Source organism: Bos grunniens, chromosome 8, assembly GCF_055505025.1.
Source record: "Bos grunniens cultivar Pamir isolate PY7600 chromosome 8, Bosgru_T2T1.0, whole genome shotgun sequence".
Taxonomy (NCBI): domain Eukaryota; kingdom Metazoa; phylum Chordata; class Mammalia; order Artiodactyla; family Bovidae; genus Bos; species Bos grunniens.
The window spans coordinates 75,612,359-75,630,415 of record NC_141172.1 but is presented as its reverse complement, the minus strand read 5'-3'; the positions used below and the strand labels follow the sequence as shown (position 1 = coordinate 75,630,415).

The 18,057-nt window shown below is 58.9% G+C and overlaps 1 protein-coding gene across 10 annotated transcripts in view; it reads left to right on the top strand.

Moving 5' to 3' along the window:
• CNTFR (ciliary neurotrophic factor receptor) overlaps nucleotides 1-18,057 on the top strand; it is a 38,729-nt gene that overhangs the window by 7,805 nt on the left and 12,867 nt on the right. For 3 of the 10 annotated variants that reach the window (XR_015170108.1, XM_086416668.1, XM_086416667.1), the window contains exons 2-4: nucleotides 1,097-1,210; nucleotides 12,844-12,928; nucleotides 17,122-17,355. Coding sequence is in view for 9 of the 10 variants with exons in the window: in XM_086416668.1 (XP_086272794.1) it covers nucleotides 12,844-12,928; nucleotides 17,122-17,355 (319 nt within the window). In the remaining variant the exon portion in view is untranslated. Of the gene's footprint in view, nucleotides 1-1,096; nucleotides 1,211-3,962; nucleotides 4,242-12,511; nucleotides 12,654-12,840; nucleotides 12,929-17,121; nucleotides 17,356-18,057 lie in introns of those variants that run through there. The other 7 variants (XM_086416674.1, XM_086416673.1, XM_086416672.1 and 4 more) reach the window with 7 other exon arrangements.

Sequence of the window (18,057 nt, the reverse complement as noted above, 5' to 3'; positions counted from 1 at the left end):
CCAGGCAGTCAGATGACATGGAATTCCTTTCTCATGCGTATGTGTTTAGGCACCTTATCGTGCCTTTGGCAGACGCAGCTGGGACCTGTTGTGGTGGGAAATGGAGCAGTTGGACCCTGAGAATCTTCCAAGGTCTTGTAGAAGTCGAGGGCTCTGTTCAAGTAACTGGAGTCCTAGAAGCAACAATGACTTTCAGAATAGCTTTCTTCAGCACCAGTCATGTGATGTTGGGGAGGGAAAGGTGCTTTTGTTCTCTGAGCCTCAGTTTTCTCATCTGCAAAATGGGACCAGGATTGCCTTCAAAGGTTGTTTCGGTGATATGGTGCAAAACTGTATGTTAGGTCTTTATCATTGTGTTTGGCTTATCAAGGGCCCTGAGCAAGTGTTAGCTGCTCCCGTTATTATTGGGAAAGGCACTGTGCTGGCAGGGGAGAGATCTGCAGAGGCAAGTAGAAGGGCACTAGTAGAAGGGCTCCAGAATAAGATTTGCACTCAAATCTCTGCTTTGAGATTTGAGTTGATCGGCTGTGTGATCTTGGGCAAGTTAACCTCCCGGAATCTGTTTTTTCAGCTGTCAAATGGGAATAATAATAGAACCTACCTCATGGAGAAGTCATGAAGATTAAATGAGATCATGTATATAAAGTGCCTAACACAGTTCCTGGCACATAACAGATGCTCAATAAATCATAGTGGTGATGAGGAGAAGACAGTATGATGGTGTGTGTTTCTGCCTGCTGGGGGCCATGTGTCCCTGTGTGAGTGTGCATGGGAGGATGTGTGTGACATGGAGGTACTTGTGTCTGTGAACCGGTTGTGTGGGGATTTCAGATGGTCTGTGGGTCTGCATCTATGTGTGGTGTCAGGCCGCTGGTTTCTGGCCTCTCCTTGTCCCTGCGGTTCAGAACCTAAAGTCTGCAAAGGGTGCTTCAGGGAGTCTGGACCACTCCCAGCTCTTTCTCCTCTGGACACTGACCTGCTGCCTGCCTCAGTCTCCCCTTCTCACAGTGGGGCTGTGAGCGTGAAATGAGCTCTGAGTTTGACTAAGGTCTGCGGCTCCTCTGTGGCCTCTGATTTGTGCCCTTTGCCCTTCTAGAACCCAGCCTTGTCACATCATCCCGCCCCCTTGGTTTCAGAAGTCTCCGGAAGAGCCTGGTCTGGAGGAAGAGGAGGACATTGATGTGCTCGGTGTGCAGCGGTTGGTGAAGAGGTATGTGCTGGGGGCCTGGGGGAGGCAGGTCAGTTTCAGGGCATCTGGCAGGTGCCATGGGGGCCGTAGGTCTGGGGATGTGAGTGAAGGAGGGTCTGAGATCCCTTCCTGTTCTTCCCCTATCCTTCCTCCTGAGGCTTTTCATGCCCCCATGACAGGCCTATAAAGGGGAGGAGACTTACCCACCATCACACAGGCAAGGGCAAAGCCAGGTCAGAAAACTGAGTTCTGCACTGCTGAGACTGAATCCCGGATATGGGAGCATGTTTCGGTCTCATTGTCAGGCTTCTTCTCTGCCCAAAGCATCTTTCTGGTTTAATTGGTGGGGAGCCGCTGAGCTTGGAGGAGATGGGATGGAGGGTCAGAAAGTCCAAAATCTTCTGAGGCCAGCCTTGGGGGTTGGGCCTGACTCTCCCTGCCTTTCATTCAGGCCAGGCAAGGCCCCTGGATTGGCAGCCCCAGGGTGGGGGTGCTCAAGAAATCGAGGCACTGGAGCGGAACGGAAGGGCCTATTGTCGAAAACCCGCCAGAGGCCCACAAAGGCCGCAGGGCTTTTCATCTCAGCTCCCAAACAGACTGGCCATTTTCCCGGCCTGGAAGTGGGGTGGGGGTGGGGGGCTGACCCTTCAGAACTAGCAGTGGGGTGTTGTTGAGGGTGGGGTCCAAGCCGAGTGTATCCCAGGCTGACAACATCATGGCCATAAAAGGGACTTAAAATGGAGCTGGGGTTCTGAAGAGTAGAAAAGGGACTTTAGAAGGCTGGAGAGGGTTATGCTTCAGTCTCCCGGTTCCCAGAGGACCTGAAGACTTGGAGTGGGGTGTCTATCAGAAGTTCAGATTGGCACAACAGTGAGGGGAACACCTGGGAGGAGCTTGGTGGCCGGTTGGGAAACTGAGCTGTTGAGCTGTGCTAATCACCCCCGACACACTGGGGACACCTTAGGGAGCCGGAACTGGGGTCGGAGAACAGAAGGCTAGCGGTCAGGCAAGAGAATGGGCTCCATGGAGCAGGAGGGACTGAGGCCAGACAGCAGGAAGGACTTTCTGCCAATGAACAGTAGCTCAGATGCCCTGACCCTGTCCCTGGGGATCCCTGAGGAGCACAGAGAGCAGGGGAGCTGGAGAACACCCCCGGGGGGGAAAGGCTGAGGCGGCTTCTGTGGGGGCAGAGGAGGAGGCTGTGAGGGAGGACTTGGCAGTTCTGTCCACCCTCCTCCAGCAGCACCTTCAGCACCGCTTTAAAAACAGCTTTTTAATTTAACAAAGTGGATGAAAAACTGTTTTTGGAAATAAAAGATATCTGCTGTCTCCCAGGCTAGCACTCAGCCCTTGCAGAGAACCTCTCTCTCGGTTTCTCCTTGCTGTTGGTGGCTCCTTTCCTCTCTCTGCGTCTGTCTCTCTCTCTTTTTTGTTTGTTTCTGCTCTGCAGCCCCCCAGCTTCCCCTTGGCCTCCCATCACCGTCCCCCACCCTCCCATTCAGCCTCTGCGGGAGTGTCATCCTCAGCCTCTTATTTCCGTGTCTGCATCTCCTTCTGTCTCTCTGCTCCCAGTCTCTCTGTTCCGGGCTTGTCTCTCTCTCTTCTGATTCGTCTCTGTCTCCCAGCCTGTCTCAATCTCTGTCTCCCTTCCCCCGCTCCTTTCTCCCCCAACCCCTGCTCTAAATGGGTCTATTTAAAACACCCGACGCTGCCAAGTCAGAAAAGCGTCTCCTGATAAAGCGCATTAGGCGGAGGGAGGGAGGAGGGGGAGGGAGGCGGCGGGCGGATGGATTGATCCGAGCCCGTAACCCCATTAATCAGGCATCGTGGATCCCCCTCCCTCCCCCAGCTTCGGCCCCTTCAGAGCTAAAAGCCCCTTAAATATTTATCACCCCTCCCCCATGGGGGCGATGGGAGAGCTGTGTGGCCGTCGGTGTGAGCATCCCCAGCCTCCTGGTCTCCCCCCACCATCCCGTGGGGGTGTGTGTATGTGTGTGTATACACACGTGTGCATGTGCTCCTGTGTGCATGCATGGGTGTGCACACACCTGACAAGCCCAGGGCCCAACTGCCATCTTGTTCTCCCCAAACCACTGGAGTGGGCTGTTCCCTGAGCAGCCTCTGGGGACCTTAGGTGTCTGGCCTGGCTTCTGCCCCTCCTGAAGGGTTGGGCATACAGAGTAGGGGGACCCTGGGGTCCACTGGGGGTCCTCGTGCCCCTCAAAGTGCAGGACTGGAGGACTGGCTGGCATTGAACTGTCATCCTCAGGAGGGAGGGAGGTGAGCTGTGGTTCAATGTCCAGATTCCCCCAAATTTCCAACGCAGGTCACTCGGAGAGTTGGGGACTCCAGCTTCTAAGAGTGCACAAGGTCCGTAGGAAGGCTAGTGGAAGTTCCCTCTTTCTCCTCAGAGGGCAGAAGTAGACCTGGGGTGGAATGGGGGCTTTCCCTGACCTCAGACAGGCAGGAAGGCACACTGGACCGGGAGGGGGCTCCCCGTCCCCCCTAGAGACTAGACTCTCTGGGGGTGATGTGGGACGGAGAGCCCTTCGCAGCAGAGGTCAGCCCTGAGTGAGACCGGCCGGGGCTGGTCCCAGTTGGCCTGAGAAGACTCGGCCCGGGCGGGGGAGGGGAGGCCGCGGCAGCCCCCAGGGGTGAGGAGGGGCGGGGGTGGCGGTGGGCCGGAGCCGGGAGGGTCCCTTCCCCCTCCCCTCCCCCTGCCTCGAGTGCCACATCTCCTCCTGACTCAGACAATTAGATTCAAAGGATGACCTCACTGCCTGCCGTCCCTCACTCGCTCCCTCCGCTCGCTCGGCTCGCTCGCCCGCCGCGCGCTCCTTCCTCCCCGCCTCCCGGCCCGCTAGCCGCCCAGCTCGCTCGCAACGGCTCGGCCCCCCGCCCGCCGGGACGCTCGGGGGTGGGGGGGACACGCCTGCTCCCCGGGCCGCCCGGGCCCAAGCCCCGAACCCCCGGGGGGCCCGATGCCCGCGGGCGGACGGGCGGACCCACGGAGTGCCGGAGGCACCGACGGGGCGCCTGCGCGGGGACCCAGGTCAGTGGCCGCGCGGCCGCGGGGCCGGAGAACTTGTCACCCCCGCCCGCGCCGCCCGCCAGCCCGCCCCGGCGCTTCCCGCTCCTTTCTCGGCCCCCGCCCCCCGCGGCTGCTCGGCGCTCCCCCTGCCAAGCTGTCTCTCTCTCCTCTTCTTTTTCTCTCCCCCCAGCAGCCCCCCTCTGCCTCTGCAGCCGGTGGGAGGGACTGGGACTTCCTGAGGTCCCAGGGATGGGGCCGGGGCCCACTGGCTGCAGCCGGACCAGGCCTCCAGCAAGAGGAGGGGGTCTGGCCGTGTCCATTGGCCTGGGGGAGGGGACCACCACCGGGGTGGGAAGGGGGCTACTGAGAGAGAGGCCCCGGTTGTGGGGGTGACGTCCAGGCAGAGGGATGAGCTCCCAATATCTTTCTTTTCCTGCATCCTGTGGGCCTCTTGCTTGGCTTCGTTGGTCCCCACCTCTGAGCTAAATAACTTCGGTCCCTGCGGCCAGGTCTCCTTTGGCCCCCACAGCCTGTGTTCTTTGGAGCCTTGTCACCTAGTTTCCCTTAACCCGGCTGCCTGAATTCTTTTGTCACTTTCCTTAAGTCCCTGTCACCTGGCTTCCTGGGCTTTGCCTTGCTTGGTTTCCTTAGGCTCTGCCACCCGGTGTTCCCTCCCAGGCCTGGTCCGTGGGGCCCAAGCAGGCTCTCTTTAGGATGGGGCATCAGGGCTCACACTACACCTGGAGCAGCAAGTGGTGAGGACGTCAACAGCACTGACGATTGTTCCCGGGTTGGGGCCTGGCCAGCCCAGCCTGGATTCCTTTCTGCCTGGACAGCGACACAGCCTCTTCTCTTGTGATGGGGGGCGGGGCTGCAGGGTCCAAGGACGCTTTAGGATTCTTGTCCTGGTGGTTTGTTAAGGCAGCGCTGGCTTGGCCAGGGCTGTCCCCATTTCTCTTTGGGTCTGACAGTGATGACAGGGCCTTGGCAGGGGCTGGGGCTTGAGGTCAAGGTCTCATCTCCTTCCCCTTCCCCCACTTCCTGCAGCCAGGCCTGACATTCAGGTGCCCTGTAGACAGCTGTAGGCACAGAGAGGTTTCCGAGAGGCCTGGGCTCACACAGCAGGTAGCTAGGCTGGAGAAGAAGTGGTGAGGAGGAGAGGCGGGAGGGTCCTGGGGAGCAGGCTGGCTTCTGGGGCTTGCTGGCTCCTGCTGCTACCAGTGCCACCATCTCTTCGCCTGGGGGCTTCCTCACCACTCTACTCTGGCCAGGATCTCTCCTCATTCCTGAATGCTGGTGAAAGGGTGAGCAGAGAAAGGTGCCAAGTAGGGAATGGTGTTCTGCTTTCTCAATTTTTAGAAACTTTCCCTTTCTGTGTTAGGCCACCCTGAGCTTTATCTTCCCTTCCCCTAAGCACGGGCCTGGCAACCCAAGGTCCCAGCAGGGAGTGACTATTCTGGGTGTGTATGTGTGTGTTTCTCACTGCCGGGTGTAGAGGTGTGAGGGCTGAGGGTGAAGGGGGTGGGGTCTTTGGTCTCGGAGTTTCTGGAGGTGCTACGGTATCTGTGTGCAAGGGTGACTGTTCTGAGTGTGTGCTGGTATCCATATGTGAGGCCAGAACTGTTTTGATTGAGCATATGTGTGAGAGTCTGTGTGTGTGACTGTGACTGTGATTCTTGTGTGCAACGCACACCACTGTGTGCGAGGATGTGGTAGTGGGTGTCCACGTGGGAGGCCGTGATGAGTGGCGGTAATGGGAGAATACGATGCCAGTGTCTACGAGAGGGGTGCCTGGGTGTGTCTGTGAAGTTCTAGCTGTGTGGTGGAGATGGGGGGCTTTGGGGAGCTCTACGATGGTAGCGAGAGCCTGAGTGTGCATTCTGTCTTGGGGTGAAGCGAGCACCGGGTGTTGTCTGCCCCTGGATTGCGGGTGTGTGTGTGTGTGAGCGTGTGTGTGTGTGAGCGTGTGTGTGTGTGAGCATGTGTGCGCGCATACTCATGCCTGTGTTTACCCATCAGGAACAGATTGCTCTGGCTTCCCCACTGTGCGGAGGGGAGGAAGGGGGAGGAAGGATGGCTTGCTTTTGCCCAGCAGACCAGAAGCTTCCTCAGAAGTAGTGTGTGCAGTGTGCGTGCGTGGAGGGGGGTTGAGGAGAACAGCACACGTGGACAGTCGAAGTTTCTGTTCCCCCCACTCAACTCAGACTCTGTCCGAAAGACCATCTTCAGTTCTTTTTGTTACACATTGACGCTTCGCGCGCACTGCCCACCCCGCCTTGTGTGTGTGTGTGTGTGCACGCGCATGCACCCACATACACACAACGTTGCAAGTGTCAACCTCTGTGTATGTATTCGAGGTTGTGTCTGCACCGTAGTGGTGATGGGGCCCTGCGTGGGGGGTAGTGGGAGAGGCTGAGGCAAAGAGGTCTTTGTCCCAGCCCCCAAGCCTGGAGAGCGATTCTGTCCATCCTTCTGTCTCCACAGAGGGCTCTGCAGCCTCCTTCTGCCTCATCTGCTGTGAGTCTGCTGCAAGCCCCCCCTCCCCTGTCAGCTGAGGGAAGTCTTGGTCAGCCCCGTTGACCTGCCCATCCCCCGCCTTCCATGGAGGCCTTCCAGCTGTCTATAACCTCCTGCAGCGTCTGTTCCTCCATGAGGAGCCGCCTGGCTCCCCCTAGACCTAACCAGACTGGTGTGTGGCCCTCTTCTGCATGGAGAGATCCTCCTGATTCTCCTAGAAGCCAGGAGGGACTCTGGACTGGGGCTAGGGGGAGGGGGGTTAGCGCTTGCATCTTGGATGCTGTGAAGCTGTCCAGAGCCCATGTGCCCACGGGGAGGATATGAACTTCTCTGCCCCTTCCTGCTCCCCATTGGAGAGGCAGAGGGTTGGGTCAGATGACTTTTCAGGGAGCAAGCCTGGACCTTTCTAGAGGACTGTTCTTGTCCAGGCCTGCATACATGAGTGTGGACGAGCCAGCACCCAGGTCACCGGGCAGCACACAGGGCTCGCCTGGGGCTCCACGTGTGGGCCCGGCTGGTGTGATTTGGATGGGTATCTCTCTTGGACACCTCCCAGTGGCCCATCCAGACCCGGTACGGGAAGCGCGCAATACGCCAGCACACATGTGCAGCAGGGCACGCACATGCTGATCTCAGGGTCCCCACGGTGCAAGAGGTTGGGGGGTGGGGGGCGTGAGCACTCAAGAGTCCAAGCCGCTGCCAAAATCCATTGGAATCTTGTCCCCCCCCCCAGGCCCCCGTCTCCGGCTGTGGAGGTCACAATAGCAGGTGCGGATACCGCCCCCCCAATTCATTCATGTTGGGCTGCCTCCTTTTCCACAACCTCAGCCAGAGACTGGAGCTGGGGGACTGCTCCCACCCCCCGCCTCCCTCCTGGCCCCCTCCCACTGGTGCTCAGCTTCATCCTGCCCCACTTCTATGAGGGAGGAGTGGCGCTACGTTTGGGCAGTGTCCTTCCCCCAGAGCATGGGGGGCTTGCCCCTGGAGTGTGTGGGGATGGGGTGGCATCGGAAGAGGAGATAAGGCTTGAACCCAGGCACAGCTTCTGGGTCCTGTGCCCCTTAAGGTGGGTGGGGGGCCGCTGAGAGGAGGGCTGGGTCTGGATTCAAAGAGAAAGAAAGAGACCAGAGACTCAGAGACAGGGAGAGACGCCATGGGGAGTGGGAGCCTGCCCCATGGCCAGCCAGCCCCAGCCCAGGAGCTGGCCCCTGACCTGGGCCCGCCCCCTCCCCCATGGGGGGCCTGCCGGGCCAGCTGCCAGGGGCCAGGCCTCCCTCCTTGGCCTCCCCCCCACCCCCGGCCTCTGGACTCCTCCGGCCTCTGCCCCCACCCTCACCGCCCACGCTGTCCAGGCTGCCTAGGCCTGGTGGGATCTGGGGGCCTTCTGGCCTCAGCCCCTCCTCCCGCTCCTGGAGCTTCCCGCCCGCCCAGACTGTCTCTCCTGGGCTCCCCCTCGGCCAGCGGGGGCCGAGCCTCCCTGCCCACCATGCCCTTGTCCCTATCTCTGCCCCTGCTCTGTCCCTCGTTTTCTCTCTCCGTCCCCAAGAGTAGGTGCCTCTCTTCCTCCCTTCACCCTAATTTCTCTGCAGGTCTGAGGCCTGTAGAGTTTCCCAGGCCTTTGAATCAGTGGGTTCTTTTGTCCCAGGTTCTTGCCTCATTCCCAGGATGTGTCCCCTAGGGCAACTGCAGGGCGAAGAGAAGGGGATGAGGCCCCAAGAGAGAGTGCCTTTCCCCTTTCCTGGAGGATTCCAGAGCCTGGGGTTGCTGAAGGGGACTGGAAGCCATGGAGATATCCCCATGGCCCCCGCTGTAGGCCAGATGCTCTCCATCAGAGAAACACTCCTGACCTCACCCCAGCCCCAGGCCAGTGACCTTCACTGGGTCTCAGTTTCTCAAAGGCACCACGTAGGCCCTCGCTGTTCATTCATTTTCCAGGCCAGACTGAGCCCACCTGACCCACACCAACCAACACCCTGAAGCCTAAAGCTCTGAACACACTACTGCACATCAGCACACACTCAGTCAGAGCTGGGCTCCAGGCATTGGTGCTCAGAACTCCCACCCTCACCCTGTATGTGGCAGGGATTCCTCAGGGTTGGGTTGATTAACTTAACCTGCCCTCTTTCTGCAGGATGAATAGGGGCTTTCTCAAATTCACACTTTCCTTTCTCAGGTTTTGCCTTCGGCTGGGCAGGGGGTGAGGGTCGGGGCTCAGGGTACCTGGGACCTTGCTGGGACCGGTGAGAGGGGTCTTGGGCCCTGGATCCTAAGCCAGAAACTTGGTAGTTGAGATCCCTGATCCGGAGCCTGTCACTCTGTCAGTGTAGTGGCTGGAGACTGTCAGCCTCCATGGTGTCAACATTTCTGCAGGCCGGTGTTAACTCTGCGTGACTGTCCATCTTACTGAGTCTGTCAGCCTCCCTGTATCACTGTGGATGTCACCGTCATTGTCAGCCTGAGTGAGTGGCAGTCTCGTTGCATCTTTGATACCAAGGTTACTGTCACTGTGACTGTGTCAGTGTCAACAGGTGTCGTCCCCCTGTTTGTTGGCGTCACTGGATGTGACTGTCACTCAGTGCATCGTTACCACTGTAGTGACTGTCTGTACCCGTGGGCATTGTCAGCTGTGCACCTGTGTCATTTTAGTGAATGTTGTTATTACTGTGTAGTGGTGTCCTTGTGTCGTCGTGGGACATGATGGTAAGTTGGGGGCCAGGATGGTCTCTTGATGAGTCACCTGTGTGTGTGTGTATGTGGCGACACTGGGCTTCTGTGTTGGGAGAGGTGCTGGGCTTCTGCTCACAAGGGGTTTGGGCTGCTGGGCACTTGGTAGTGGGGTGCCTTCTGCTCTCTCCTCACTGCTGGGTCTGGGGCTGGAGGCCAGGCTGGCCCTCTGGAAGGGTCTATGGAGCCTGGGCCAGTTCACATAGCCCTCATCTGGGGCTTTACAGCATTTATGCTCTAGATCTATCCCAGAGCCGTGGGTGTGGACTTGGAAAATTCCTGGGAAAGACGCTCTTTGCCCTGGGATGGGTGACCTGAGGTGAGCTAGGGCAGGGCAGAGGTGTAGCCTGGATGTCTCTGGCCTCAGCTTCCCTACCTGGGAATGGGTCCAGCTGGGACTCGGAGGGAAGAGGGAAGTCAAAGTGGCCTGGGACTTCCTGGGCCTGTAGGTGGGGTGGGGTTTCCAGCCACTCTTATCCCCTAGGGGCTAGGCTCTTGGCTTTATGGGCAGAAGCCCCCCAGCCCCCTGGAAGCCCTGCTTTTGTCTCAGATCTGCCAGTATGGCCGCACTGACAGCATCCTCCCCTTACACTGCCGGAGCTGAGTCGGCTTAGAGAGATGCTGTCAGTGGGCACAGAGACCCTGCTTGTGTCTTGTTTCTGTCGCTCTCTCCCGCTGCCCTTGGATCTCTGCTAGTATCGTGTGCTCCCTGTGTTTCGCTGTGTCTCTTCTTCCATTTCTCCCTGTGTTGGTCTTTTGTCGTCCCTCAGGGATTCGGCTCACAGCTTTCCCTCTCTGTTCCCCTCTCCCTGGGTGTCTCCCTTTTCCGGGTGCCCCCAACCGTGCAGCATCTGCTTGGTACCCCATCCCCCTGTCTCTGCAGCTCTCTCAGCAGCACCCGGCTCCCATGGCTGCAGCCTCTTTGGCCCAGGGCCCGGCCCTTACAGTAACTCATCGGGCTGATGGAGGCGACTTTGATGAAGAAGCCACCCCTCCCCCTGTGGGGACCCGCATGTGTGTGTGTGTGTTTGCTTGTATGCATTACACTCGTGCCAGGCCTTCTCCTCACCCACCACGCCCCTCCCAGCTGGGACCAGGAAGGAGCTGGAAGAAGAGGACCACCCTGTCTCTCTACTCCCATCCTGTCATCTAACCTCTGTCCCCTGTCTGCCCATCTGCCTCCCAGGCCCTGGGTCCTCTCCCATGTGCTGGGCAGCAGGTTGGCCCTGAGGTAGAGTTTCTTGCTGGCTGTGAGGAGAAAAGTGGATGGTGGAGATGTTAGGGGAGGGTCTGAGGGCTCCCTGCAAGGGTTGAAGGCGGAGGGAAGTTGTGGGGAGCGGGGGGAACCAGGTGGGCTTCCAGCCTCTTATCTGATTCTCACACCAGCTCTGAATTTAGAGCTGGCTCATCCTGGGTTCCTTTCTTGGCCCCACCACTTGCTGACTGTGTCCTTGGCCATTGTCTTAACCTCCTAAGCCTGAGGAGTAGCTGGAGAGGGGGGAGTGGCTGAGGGTCAGGAGCCAGGCCAAGTGGTAGCAAAGGCCTCAGGAGTTGCAGATGTGGGAGGGGTTGCCGAGGCCAGTCGGGGCCTAGAGAGGCGAGCCATGCCAGGGAGGGGCAGCCGGGGCTCCAGCAGCCACGGCTAGAGGAGCACCAGGTGCAGCGGGGAAGACTGGCCTGGGCAGGGGCAAGGGCAGCCGTGGGCAGGCAGGAGCCCTTCCCCAAAGGAGCCCCCAGAAGTCAGATTCTCTCCACTCCCCCACCCCCACACCGCTCCAGGCTGACACCCGCACTGCTCTAGCCCTCTCTGCAGTGTCTCTGGCTGTTTCTCTGGCAGCGTTTCTGACGGTGTCTCTGGCAGTGTGTCCGACTGTGTGTCTGAGTGTCCCTGGCAGTGTTCTGAGTGCTGTGGATACTTCCTGACTGAGCATCTGCTGCGTCTCTGGCCCTCTCTCCGGCTGTTTTTCTGGGTGTATGCCTGTTTGCGTCTATCAGTTTCTCTGGTATTTCTCTGCTTGTGTGTCAGGCAGTTTCTCTGGCAGGGTTTCTGACAGTGTCCCTGGCCTGTGTCGCTGATGGCTGCTTCTCTGACTGGGCTTCTTGCTCTTTCTCTGATATATCTGCCTGCATCTGGCTGAGTGTGGTACGGTGTTTCTGGTGGGTCCTTTGATTATGTGTTGGCTGTTCTCTGGCCATGTCCCTGGCTGGTTATCTGGTTGATCTACCTGTTTCTCTGGCTTGTGCCCCACACAGTCTCTCCAGCCTGTGTGTAGGCTCGCTCTTTGGGGCTCTGTCTCTTGTTGGGGGCAGAGTCTTTGCTGTGTGTCTGACTGTACCTCTGGTAGTGGCCCTGGTTGAGTGTCTGGGAGTGGTCTGTCTCTGGGTCTCTGCTTCTGTCTTGTTGACAGAACTTTGTCTCTCTTTAAGACTGGAGTGAGAGAGATTTGGAACCTCTTGGGCAGGAGATGGTTGTTTCCCTCTCCTTAGGTGTAGGTGTGTGCTGGGGTGGAGCAGTGTGAGGGCAGCTGGACCCATCCTAGAAGCAGGACAACACACTGAGGGGCCACTGGATCCATCCTGGCTTCCGGAAACACGTCCTGACTGTGCTGTGTGTACCCACGTGGGAGTGTGCAGACACATGTACATCTGCTGGACTGGGGCTCTCAGGCTCCTGGGCTGGAGGGCGATAGGCTGGGGTCCCTGACTGGAACGTATATCTGAAAATCCTTCATCCTTCTCATGGTCACTGGTGTCCACTAAAGCAGAAACCACATCTGACCGGCTCACAACGTACCACTGCCCTGATACCCTGCTGCTCTGAACTTCCCAGAGCCCTGCCGGGCAAGGCTCACCTGGGGGTGGAGGGGGGGCAGGTAGGGGTAACATGGTAGGGCAGATCCCAGAGTCTCCCCAGGAGCATGGCAGGGGCCTTCCGTTCAAGGCAGCTTGGAGATGTATAGACCTCCAATCAAGTTAAAGCATTACCCTTTCAGTTTGCAGTGTTTATAGCTAATTAGCTAACCTCACCAGTAAAGTTATTTTTTTTCTAGAAAAATGGCCCTAGCATTACCAGTGTTCTATAACTCATCTGCGGTTGACTACATCCTGCAGCCAGCTTCCTTATCGAACAACAAACCACTGTAGGTTGCCTTCTACCATCTCAGCAAACCTTTGCCTACAGATGCCAATAAGGTTATTTTCTGTTACTTGAAGAGGGTCCTGAGCTCCATTAAGAAGGGCGCTTGGGGTCAAGGTGCCCTGGCCCTAGGCCTGGGATTTCCCAGTCTTCCCTGAGAATGGGGTGGCGGTGGGGGGCTCCCCAGGCAGCTGCTGCCTGGGCTGATGCTACCCCTTTCCCCGCCGTCCACTTTTTTCCCAGCAGATGGCTGCTCCTGTCCCGTGGGCCTGCTGTGCCGTGCTCGCTGCTGCTGCTGCCGTGGTCTACGCCCAGAGACACAGTCCGCAGGGTGAGTGCTGGGCGGGTGGGGGGCGAGGGGCGCTCCAGAGCTGAGCAGGACCCTCTCTGGCATAACTGTATGCACCCACTCAAGAGCCACATACTGCCATGTGCTGGCATCATCACACATGAGCATGAGTTGTGTGACTCTGATACACGGGGTGACCCACTGACATTGTCCCAAAAGCACAACCCCCCAGTCACTGCTGGGTGGTTTCATGCTGATGGCATCTCTGGCTGAAGATTGTCCGATCCTCTTCCCACTAGGATACAGGGTACAGGTGGCTTAGATGGTAAAGAATCTGCCTCCCATGCAGGAGACCCGGGTTTGATCCCTGGGTCAGGAAGAGCCCCTGGAGAAAGGCATGGAAACCCATTCTGGTATTCTTACTTGGAGAATTCCATGGACGAGAGGAGCCTGGTGGGCTACAGTTCGTAGGGTCGCAAAGAGCTGGACACAACTGAGGAACTACATTGAGGGCAGCCAGGGGCAGGACCCTGTACAGTATCCGGTGAAGTGGGGTCCCTTCAGGTTTATGGGGGGTGCAGTGGGAGGCACTGGGAGAGACAGTGGGTAAGAATGCCCCTCGCTTATCCTAGAAGGAATACAGGGACAGGGATGGAGGCCCCAGAACACGCTGAGGGGATGGGCAGGATAAGTGGGAGAAGGCTCGCCCACCAGTGAGCTGGGATGGCTGGAGGGGCAGGGGGTGCCCAGGCGGGGCCATTGGTCGCCTCCTCCCCTTCCTGGACCACTTGTCCAGTGCAAGGTGTGTCCTCCTCACAGGAACACAAACACACAGAGCAGAGACGGGGGCACCCCTGCTGGGAAGGGTGACCATGTGACCCCTAGCCCGTCTGCATTTGAGGCAGCACTTCAGGTGGCCACATTAGCCCAAGTTCTGACCTCAAAACTCCTCGAATGAGGCTCCAAGTGTAGGGAGCTCCCCCCCTTAGTTGTGTCCTGCCCCCTACCTCAGCTGGCCCAGGTAGAAGCAGAGAAGGCGGGGCCCAGGCACATAGCCAGCCCGGATGACTGAGCTCCATGACCCTCAAGGCTGTGGGTTCACAGAGTTCAGTAGGTCAAGGCTCCCGTGGCCTCTTCCTTGTGAACCCAATGCTGAGGCCCAGAGAGATCCTGGCCTACCTCAGGGCTGCTCCCCAGTGGGTAGGGACTGAAGGGACCACCAGGCCAGCCCATCGAGCCCCACCTGCAGTCGGCATGCCAGGGGCTCCTGTATTGACCTGACCAGCCCAGGCCTGCCGGTGGCCTCTCCCAGTGGCCTGGCCCCTGCCCTGTGGGGGACGTAGGCTGCATCTTTGGGTGTGAGACTGTCCTTGTGCACTGGACTGTGTTCTTGTGTGGGTGAGGCTGTGTCCCTGTTTGAGTGCATTTCTCTGTGGTTATATCCTTGTGGGCTGTGCCCTGTGTCCTGTGTCCAACGTGGCCAGTATGTGACTGTGGCCTGTGAGCAGTTGTGTCCTTGTGGCTGAGACTTTCCACCATGCATGACTGTCTCTCTTTGTGTCTGCTTTCTGTGTTTGTGTCTCTGTGTGTGAGACCATGTGTCTGTGTGTAACTGTGCCTCTCGCTGACAGTGCCATTCCTCTACACGTATGTCATCATCACGTCCCTGCATGGGACGGTGTCCCAGTGTGGCCTTGACCTGTGGATGGTTGTCCTGTGTGTGTGTGCTCTTCTCATGGTGACGGTCCTCATCCTATATGTGTGGTGATGTGAAGTTGCTTAGGACACCCTGGGGGGGACCGTTTCCGGCATGTGGTCCCCATGTGAGCCTGTGTGCACAGGTGTGAGGGAGCCGTCGGCTCTGTCCCTGTGCGTTCCCCGTGTCCATGACCTCATCCTGTCTCTGTCTCTTATCCTGGCTTCTAACAACCTTTTCACAGCTGATTCCTTCGGAGCATTTGTCACTGCGTCAGGGCCAAGAACCCCATCCTCCCCCTGCGGCTTGATTTAATTTCTGAAATGGACAGCACATCAGTAGGGGCACCCATGGGGCGGGGGGTGGGGGGAGCTGTCCAGAGACAAAGGGTTGAATCACGGCCATCTTTGGAGCTGTGGCGTGGCCATGTGTATCGCTGCTGTTGTGTCATTGTAGCAGTTGTGACGCCGTGAGGGTCGCCTCACGTTTTCCCCTGCCTCTGCGCTGTGGCCTGTGGTGGTCACCTGTCATTGCGTTGTCGTGTCTTTCCTCCTGCCCTGCCCTTCCATGGTTGGTTTGTCATTGTTGCCAGCTTGTGTGTTTCCATTTCCTTTGTGAGGCAGACAGGGTTGCCGCGTTCTATGTTACCCCGCTGCCATCACATCTGTTGTGCCGATGGTGGGTGTCCTTCTCTTGCTGCTGTTCCTGCCTGCCCCAATATTAGTGAGCCATGCTGGGGCCACATGAGTTCTGAGCCTCTGTTGGTCAGTGTTGCTGTAGTGCCCCGGGGACTGTAATGACCACGCCCCTCTCCCCCTGCTCTTCCTGACCCCCCGACGGTCAGTTTTCAGCCTCCTCCTAAGGCAGCTGGATGCAGAATCTCTGCTGGGGTGGGGGGCGGTGTGCAGAGAGAGGGGCTTGGCCTGCTTCCTGGAAGCTCCAGGTTTTTGGAAGGGAGGCTGGAGGGGGGCTCGGGGGCTAGGGCTGGTGGACTGGGGGGGGGCTCGATGGCTTGAGCCCTGGACCCTGGGCCTCTGGTCAGAGGGAGGCCCCCAGTCAATCTCTGCTCTAGCCTCACAGCTGCGGCCTCCAAGGTCCCCCCCAGCCGCCGCCCTTCCGCCTGTTCATCCTCTGTTCGGCTGGTCCCAGGCCCCACGGACGAGTGGTCAGGGCTGGCGGGGTTTCCTGCTTCCCTCTCCTTTGACAGGGACAGAGAGGCTCAGAGAGGGGCAGGACGGGGCCCTGCAGACACACAGGGATTGGCCTGGGGAGGGCCACAGAGGCAGCAACTGGGGACAGATGTTCCAGCCCAGAGAAAAGCAGGGCTGGGGAGGGGGTGTGAGGCAGGGGAAGGGGGCCTGGCAGCATAGGGGGATCCCTACCTCCTGCGGCCCCAGTGGTGTTAACAAGTCTAATTAAGAGGCCACTGGCCCAACTTAATTGGCTCGTTAACAGGAATTGCCTCTGAAAATCCCCCAACTCAGCAGGGTGGCTCTCTAGAGGGGAGACCCAGGGAGTGTTAACGAGGGATCCGGCAGCCCCCTCTCCCTCCACGCCCCCTTGCTCTGCCCCTCCCACCCTTACTGCACAGAACTTCAGGTCTGGGGAAGCATCTATCCTTCCAGGCTGAGGGGCGGGATGAGGAGGGCAGGCCCGTGTCTCCCCATGTCTCCCCGTGCCCTGCTGCTCGGTGTCCAGGACTTTCTCTGTCCCACTGCCTCCCCCACCTTGCTCTCCTCTCTATAGTTGCCCCCTCCGCCCTTCCACTCCAGTCTCCTGGGCTCTGTCCATCATGCCTGGGCGGCTGAGGCCAGGGCTGGGCTTTGCTTTGGGCTCTGACAGGCCCCTCCTGGGGGCAGGAGAGTCAGGGTCAGAGCTCCTGCAGTCCCTGCGCTCCCCGACCCCCACCCGCACCCTATGCAGTTCCTGCCTCACCACCACGTTGACAGCTGCCAGGCGCTCCCTAGGGCTCCTGTGCCCACTCTTCCTCCTTCTGCTGCCCTGGACTGCTGGGGCACAGGGCCTTGTCGGGGGTTCAGAGTTGTCGGGGAGAGGGAGAAAGGCAGGACACAAAGACAAGGATGGAGAGGATGAAGAGAAGGGAAGAGAAAGAGGAAGGAGTTCAGGAGGGGGCCCCTTGGCTCAGCTTGCCTGGCTAGCAGATGTCAGTGACTGGGGCTGGGCCTCTTGGTGGCAGGAGGCTGGGGTTATGGGGGTCAGGAAAGCTTTCAAAAGGACCTGGTGACTGGAGGTGACCTAGGTCTTCTGTCCCAGCACTCTACACAAACTCTCTCTCTCATACACGCACACAGGATCACCCAGTCACACACAGAGTCCCCAGACACGCATGCACACGTCCAAGTTTGGAGACACTCACATACTTGTGCCCTTGCACGCCATGAAGGAATTTTGCAGATCCCTTGTCTCCTCAAGACACTCGCGCCCTGAGCCTCAGGGGGCCTGCTCTCGCTATCATCTGGGAGTGCTGGGCCAGGCTGTGACCTCTGACTTCTGCCTGTGCCTTCCCCACCCGCCACAGAGACTCCCCACGTGCAGTACGAGCGCCTGGGCTCAGACGTGACTCTGCCGTGTGGGACTGCCAGCTGGGACGCAGCGGTGACGTGGCGGGTGAATGGCACAGACCTGGCCCCCGACCTGCTCAACGGCTCTCAGCTCGTGCTCCGGAGCCTGGAGCTGGGCCACGGCGGCCTGTACGCCTGCTTCCACCGGGACTCCTGGCACCTGCGCCACCAGGTGCTTCTCCATGTGGGCTGTAAGTGTGACTCCCAGCCCCTCGCGTGACCCCCGCTGCATTCAGTGGGGGAGCCAGTGAGGCCCAGGCCCTCGGCCCCAATCACATCCCCTTCCTGGTGGTGTGGAGGTCCTGACCCCTGTCCGCTGACCTTGTCTAAGCCTACTGTTCTGACCTCTGAGCCCAGTGTTGCCCCCTGAGTCCAGACCCCTGGCATTTTGCACTGGTATCCACCCTCCACTGGAGGTCTTTGAGACTCAGAAATCCTGTCCCCTATGACAAGATGGGCTCAGGAGGGCTGGCAGGGCACGGCCCATGTGCAGCCTGGTGGGAGGAATCCTAGGTCACAGCTCCTAGCTGGGTTGGCCTCGTTCCAGTGCATGCTCTCCCAGGGGCTGGCTGCGAGGGCCTAGGGGGAGAAAATGGGATATCTAGTGATGCTGGAAGAGGTGTGGGCAGTCTAGGAGGCCCCGGGGAAGAAGGAAGGCTTCCTGGAGGCTGTAAGGGCCTGGGAAGGTCACTTGGGTTGGTGTAAATGGCAGAAGGGAGCTGAAGGAGGGGAGGGACATGATCAGGGTCACGTTGTTAAAAGATCTTTCTCATTGTCCTGCAGGGCTGGCAGGTGGGTGGGCAAAGCAAGGGGCAGGAAGGAGGCTGTTGCTGGGATGCAAGAAAGTGGAGGAGGACCTGGGACTGGAACATGGGGTTGGGAAGCTGAGAAGG